We start from the raw sequence: 7,500 nt of genomic DNA on the forward strand, positions 1-7,500 counted from the left end.
TGTGTGTGTGTGTGTGTGTGTGTGTGTGTGTGTGTGTGTGTGTGTGTGTGTGTGTGTGTGTTTGTGTGTGTGTGCGTGCGTTCTATTGTATGTATGTATGTATGTATATATACATGTATGTATGTATTGCACACAACACACAAACAAACACACATAAACATTTACATTTACATATACATGTTGCGCGTGTATAATAGCAAGACTTATGACTAGCTATACAGAAGCTCTGGGAGAGATTACAGCATGCCAGTAGATAGGTCAGTAACCTTATCGTTAGCACTGAAAATACTAACAGTAATAACAGCAGCCGCAAGTCAGCCTTGGCCACAGAACTAGATACTGTGTTATCGCCAAAGGGGCGGGTAGGGGGAGGAAGGTCGTGCGTTTTGTCGTATTTTCCTGAAGTCTAAATGAAAACCTGCTGTTGCTGGGGTGATTTATAATTAGTTCCTTAGGGTAGGGTCCTCAAGGGTCGGCATGATAGACTAAGGTGTAAACAGTGATAGCTAATGCATAATAAACATGCATGAACATACGAAGTTATAAGCACCGTAATAAATCCCATAGTAAACAGTTTAACATGGTTTTAAAATCTCTTGGAAAAATAAAAATCCATCCATCTCAGTACTTACACAAAACGCACATTAACCATACATAAAACTAAAAAAAAACTAATCATAATACCTCCCCCCCTCCCCCCCCCCCCCCCCGAAAAAAAAAAAAAAAAAAAAAAAACAGGAACATGCTAAGCGAAGCCGAGATTCAGAAGCTCCGAACAGCCGTGGAGAGCAGCAAGGGAATCCAGAGGCACGCATACGGACGAAGCGACGGGGACAGAAAGAGTCGAATGTGCGTCTGGAATCACCCTGGGGACGACATCACGGGGGTCCTCGCTCGCTCTCCCAGGGTGGCGGGGACCGTGCGGGAGGTAAAGGAGAAGGGTGAAGGGAGGGGAAGAGAAGGGGGGGAGAGGGAAGAGTGGGAAAAAGGAGGGAGATGTGTGAAGACTGGAATAACGGAGAGGTATGGAAGAAGAGTGAAATAAGGGAGGGGGATGGGGGAAGAGTAGAAGGAGGGAGAGGGGAGAAGACCGGAAGGAAGGAGAGAGGGAAGGGGGAAGAGTGGAGAGAGGGCGAGAGGAGAGTGGATGGAGGTATGAGTGAAGGGGGGGAGAGGGGGAGGCGGGAGAGGGGGAGGGGAAAGAGTGAAAGGGTGAATGATGGGAGAGAGAAGAGTGAAAGGAGGGAGGGGAAGAGGACAGGGAAGAAGAGAGGGTAGTGTTAGGTGTGAGAGAGGGAGAGGAGTCTTGAGGGGATTAGGGGAGAAGCTGAGATGATAATGATGATGATGATGATATTAATAATGATAGATCATATATGATAATAATATTAATGATGATGATAAAAATGATAAATGATATATGATAATAATAGTAATAATGATAATAACAATAATGATAATAAACAACAGTAATAATAATAATGATGATGATGATGATAAGGATTATGATAATAACAATAATAATAATAAACAACATTAATAATAATGATGGTGATGATAAGGATTATGATACTAATAACAACAACAAAATTACAAAAATAATGTTTTGATCACCATTACCATCACCCTTGCCTTAGCCAGTGGTGCCCACCCTGTGCGTCGGTGGGTTGTGGTGGGCTGGTGGGTGAGAAGGAGTTTGGGAAGCCTTGCGAAAAATACTGATGGTCACTTGCTAGGTGTTTGTTAGCGTTCATTTTCGGAATATATTAAGAGGCCGTGTCTTTAACGAATATTGTATTGTGTTTTAGGTTGATAAAGTTTGTACAGAATGCTAATTTTTATTTTATTTCTATTTATCTTAATTTTTTTTTTTTTTTGTCTGTGATTTCAGGGATCACGTGAAAGCGAAAAGTGACGGTATTTTGGATAAAAAAAAAAAAAAAAAAACACCTGAAACAGTTTAATAAATGGAAAGATTATCTTTTATATATCAGTCAATTATTAGTATTGCTAATATGATTATAGGATTGTTATTGCTGTTGTTGTTCTTTTATGTATTTTGTAAGTTGTTATTTGGTTTATTATTGTTATTATCAATACTCATATTATTACTGTTATTACCCCCACCACCACTGCTATTGATGCAACTATCGCCGCTACAGCAAACTATCACTATCATGACCTAAATTCTAGAGCCGAGCTAGAAGGACCAATATCCGAAAATACTGATTTTGAGATAAGTCCACCATCGTACTGGGTGGTGGACTAATAAAAACTAATGTGCATCAGTTCATCAGGGACGCCACACAAGCATCGTTTCGAGATCTATTTCACTGAGAATCAAACATCCCAACGCGTGAGTGAGTGCCACAAATCGCTGCATTTTGAATACGTAGCAATCGGTATTTCAAGTTGGCCGCTTTTACTATTCTGTGTCATTTCCATTATACAGGTAATAGATTTTGCAGTTACAGAAAGGAAAGAAATTGTATTATGTATTACAGATTTATTGTCAAAGGGAAGTTTAATTATATATTTTTTCCTCATAAAATGGTAGATAAACTTTAGAAATCGAATTAGGAGGAACGTTTTAAACAATAACAGCAGTAAATGTCTTGATTAATTAATTAATCTGAGAAGAAATTGTACTGTTTGTTTTGTAAGCACTATAGTAAAAAAAAAATCGTTATGAAAAAGGATAAGAATAATGCAACACAGTTTGAATAGTAACAGGAAAAAAATATATTTCATAAATTATTATTTGAATCTCAATTAACGAAGCAGACTTTCAAAGGCGTTTTTTCTCAACATCGACTTTTGTGACACTGGCCCTTCTTGTTCTCAGCCCCAGAATCATCATTTTCATTTTCACGTTATCATTTAACTAACATTATCTTACGTGTACCCTCTCTTCCAGCTTATGGGCGGAGACGAAATTTATCATTACCATAGCAAACTCATGATGAAGGATGCCAAGAGCGGAGGGGCGTTCTTGTGGCACCAGGATTATGGGTGAGTGCCAAACATATGGGTGGGTGCCAATTAAGGGTGAGTGAGCCAATTAAAGGTGGGTGCTAATTGAGGGGTGGAGCCAATTAAGGGTTAGTATCAGTACGAGTGAGTGCCAATAAAAAAGTTACGTCCTAGGTAAGGGTGAGTGCTAACTATATCATCTACATTCAGGATTTTGAGTTTAACGTGAATGAATAATTCAACGTTACATCCCACCCCCACCCCATACCCTTCAACACTCCCCTACCCATCCTTCCATATCCCTCTCTCCTCCTCCCCATTACTCCTCCCCCTCCCCCTCCCCCTCCCCCATTTCTCCTTCCCCTCTTCCCCATTACACCCCCACCCACCCACCAGGTACTGGTACTTCAATGGCTGCCTGTACCCGGAGATGGCCTCCGTCTTCATCCCCGTCGACGACTGCGTGAAGGAAAACGGCTGCTTGCAAGTGCTTGTCGGATCTCACAAGCTGGGGAGGGTCGATCACAAGACCATCGGGGAACAGCTCGGCGCCGATCCGGAGCGGGTCGAGCAGGTGAGGCGTTGTGTTGCGTCTATCTGCCTCTGTTGTCTGTCTGTATGTCCCTCTATCTGTCTGTCTCTTCTTCCTGTGTCTCTCTCCATCTGACATTCTGTCTCTGGCTCTCTCTTCCGCTCTCTCGCTCTCTCGCTCTCTCTCTCTCTCTCTCTCTCTCTCTCTCTCTCTCTCTCTCTCTCTCTCTCTCTCTCTCTCTCTCTCTCTCTCTCTCTGTTTTCTTTCTTCGTGTCTCTGTCTGCCTTTCTGTCTCTGTCTCTTTTCTTTTTGCGCGTCTCTCTATCTAGCTTTCTGTTACTGTTTCTCTCTCTCTCTCTCCCCCCCCCCCTCTCTCTCTCTCTTTCTCTCTCTCTCTCTCTCTCTCTCTCTCTCTCTCTCTCTCTCTCTCTCTCTCTCTCTTTCTCTTTCTCTTTCTCTTTCTCTCTCTCTCTCTTTCTCTCTTTCTCTTTCCTACTTGATTTCATACCGCAGACAAAGTCGTCCCACCTCCCACTTCATTTCCAAAACGTCTCATGTTGCACTCGATTTCCACCCTTAGGTAAAGTTCTCCTACAAAACACATAAACGAGTGTCCTATTTCCCATTTGATAAAGAAAAACACGTCTCAATTCCCATTTGAGAAAAAAAGACACTAGTCTTATTTTCCACCTGATTTCCCCCCAAAGGCAAAGCTCGCCCTCGAACACGTCCACGTAGAAATGAAGGCCGGGGACATGCTCTTCTTCCACTGCAACTTACTCCACACTTCGAACCAGAACAGCTCGGACCTGCGACGCTGGGTGTTCATCGTGGCTTTCAACAAGAAGGCCAACGACCCTTACATAGAGCATCACCATCCTCAGTACACGCCGCTGAAGATGGTGAGTGTGGGGGAAGTTGGGAGAGGGGAGGGGGGGGGGATGAAGGGAGGGAAGGTGAGAAGGGAGGGAGGAGGAAGAGGGAGGGGGGGAGGGAGGGAGGAGAGAGGGAAGGAGGGAGGAAAGATGGGAAGGTAAAAGGTGAGAGGGGTAAGGTAGTTAACAAGAACAAGATAGAGACAGACGAATGCAAGAGGGGGAGAGGGAGCCAGAAAGAGGAGGGAGGAATGAAGCCAAAATCTGGAGAGAAAGAGAGAGAGAGAGAGAGAGAGAGAGAGAGAGAGAGAGAGAGAGAGAGGAGAGGAGAGAGGAGAGGAGAGGAGAGGAGAGAGAAGAGAGATAAACAAAGATAAAGAAACATAAACAGAAAAACTGCAAACTACACTTTCAGGTGGATGACAGCGAGCTCCTGAAGTGTGACGTGATAGAGAACCTCGAAGGCAAATGGTTCATGAATCCTACTGAAGATACTTCGTTCAAGGCAGGAGACAAAAAATTCCACTAGCTGTTTCTGAGGAGGAGAATCAGTCCTTAATGCTACAGGACTTAAACAGAAAATTATTTGAGATAAAAAATTCCGTGTTTAGCATTTAACTGTAAAACGTTGTACATTAATCTGCGTTTTTATTCACGAGTTATTGATCACTAGGGTTTCAGCATTAAACCTGTAAACTTGTTTTGAGTTGCTTTAATGAAATAAAAGATGTTTAATGTTGTTGTTTGTTCTTTCTGTTTACACCTCAATTTCAAAGCGGCATTTTATAAACTTTTAACCCAACACCTTAAAGTCAGTTATTCAGGTGATTTATTTATTTAACTAATGTGCACATATCTCCTAAAATATTGACAAAAATTCCAATACAAAATATTATATATACGTATGAATACACACACACACACACTCACTATAAGTATGTATAAATAGCTCCCACGTGGCAAGCTCCAACGTGGCGTGCCCTAGCCGAGCCAAGCCAGGCGGCGGCCCCAGAGAAAAACTGCCCCACGCCACCCACCTGTAAGGCTCAGGATGACCCAGGTCAAGAGAGTCACTTCAGAGATTTCCTGCCGACCGCTTGTCGGGTCAGGGCTGGCTGCTGAGCCAGCCGCCGCGCCCTTCTCTGGGTTGACCTGACCCAGCACTAAGCCTTTACACTGCGTGAATCGGTCCGAATCACTGTGCTGTGAGCCGTGCTAACGTTGGCTATCATTCCTGTTTATCACTGTCTTAAGGCGTTCATATAGAGCCTTTACATAAGTGGTGGCATGGTGGTTCGTTGTGTCCTTTTGGCACACAACATGGACTCACAGTCTCCGAAATCTGGTTATCGCGTCGGACCAAATCGCTCCCACACACGCAAAAGTCTTCAGAACCTGTTGTGAGTACATATTTGGTCCATATTTCCTTTCTTTTATCTTCCCCCTAAATGTGTTAAGCTGTATGTGCAGTTACGCTCACGCTGGTTTAGTTAGGTTAAAGTGCTAATTGACAGCAAATGGTATGCTCTCCATTTCTGACCTCAGATCACATTACTGTGTGATCACAGTATGGGTTCAAACAATAGGAATATCGTTCATTTATTATGTATTTGTTTAATTTTTCTCGTGATTAGAGAGTATATTGTTTCAATTGCAACGAATTTAGCACTTTCATGATTTTACTGTTTTCATGAACATCATATCATTATTCTTTCTCACTACCCATTTCCCGTCTTGACCTGACCTCCGAGTGAAACCTATCAGTCACATCTGCTTGGGACAGCTGTGTGACCTGACCCCCACTTTCACTCTGAGTGATTGACACGGTGAAATGATAAGAGAAACAGCTGGCATTTCCTGTATATTGTTTTCGAGATTGTTAAATTATGGGATAATGCGTAGCATCAGTTACAATGTTCATTGGTGACACGTTCTATCGGCGCTAGAGCGGAGCTTGTAACGCGAATTATTTACATTTTATATAGCGCCAGTGATCTTCTCCTTATCCTAGTCTCAGAATGCCTGATTACTTGGGGTTGCGTATATGCCTAATAGATCCGCGCTCCGACGTTAGTTCGTTGGGCAACTTTTTGAGCCGGTGTGACCCACGGTTACGTCCGTTAAATAATGTAGGAATAGGGTTTAAGCTAGATTTGAGATTCTCTTATTATTCACATCCCGCTCACCCCCTTGACGTTGCTGCCATGTTTGGGGTAAATCCCATTGATTTGTGATTCATGATAAATACCCATAGGGCATTGCATGAGCGCCCATCACAGACTTGCAGATAAAGTGGGTTATTAATATTTTCCCAGCTCATTTCGCTTCATGAAGTACGGCATTCTTGGGGTATAGACCCCCCCCCCCCCCGTCAATGAAGTCTGTATGCGCAGTTTGACATGTTACCTCGGCAGAAATTTTTCCCCGAGAAGATTTGCTCGCGAATTGTTTTCACGTCACTATTCATTAGTGCGTCATTCTGTCGCATATCATTAAATGTTAAATTCAATGTAGTACTTGGAATAATTTTGTATTACTTCTATAGCTTGTTTATTGCATTTGTGTAAAATGAACGTTAATTTCTGCGTTTGGCACCCATGTCCGGTCTGTGTGAGGTCACTTTCACTCTCATTAACTGTCACTCACACACACACACACTCTCACGCACTCCCGTGAGTTTGTCAAGTCGTGATGTGTGACTTGTGACATACATTTCTTCTCTGGGTTACGACAATTGGTTCAACTAAATCCTTGCGGATGCCTTTGTCATTTCCCTTATTTACCCTCCTGTCTATCAGACAGTTAGCAGTTCAAGCTAGGTCCATGAGGACCGCTGTTACCGTCTCTCTCTCCTATTTTTTTTTCCTTAACTTTGTGAAAATAAAACACAAAAAAAAAAAAAAATAAGACGAAAATAACGAAAATTCAACCATAAAAACTGCAAATCATATAAATAATCGGCTAGTGGCGCTTAACATTCCCTCTTCTCTGTTGTCTTTCTTTTCTCTTATTATTTTGGCCCTTATGTGTATAATCTTGTTCACGATATCTGTCATGGTACCGAAGGAGGCCCTGCTGCAGAAACGGTCACCTCGGACGCTGTGGAAAACGTCACTGGGA

General features: G+C 42.7%; 1 protein-coding gene across 1 annotated transcript in view; it reads left to right on the forward strand.

Annotated features, from left to right (window-relative positions):
- Nucleotides 1-5,117, forward strand: part of LOC125043807 (L-proline trans-4-hydroxylase-like) — a 6,321-nt gene extending 1,204 nt beyond the window's left edge. The window contains exons 3-7 of the mRNA XM_047640115.1: nucleotides 739-928; nucleotides 2,918-3,012; nucleotides 3,370-3,547; nucleotides 4,213-4,407; nucleotides 4,796-5,117. Coding sequence (XP_047496071.1) covers nucleotides 739-928; nucleotides 2,918-3,012; nucleotides 3,370-3,547; nucleotides 4,213-4,407; nucleotides 4,796-4,909 — 772 coding nt within the window. The 3' untranslated portion in view covers nucleotides 4,910-5,117. The remainder of the gene's footprint in view (nucleotides 1-738; nucleotides 929-2,917; nucleotides 3,013-3,369; nucleotides 3,548-4,212; nucleotides 4,408-4,795) is intronic.
- The last annotated feature ends 2,383 nt before the right edge of the window (nucleotides 5,118-7,500 follow it).

Source organism: Penaeus chinensis, chromosome 34, assembly GCF_019202785.1.
Source record: "Penaeus chinensis breed Huanghai No. 1 chromosome 34, ASM1920278v2, whole genome shotgun sequence".
Lineage (NCBI taxonomy): Eukaryota > Metazoa > Arthropoda > Malacostraca > Decapoda > Penaeidae > Penaeus > Penaeus chinensis.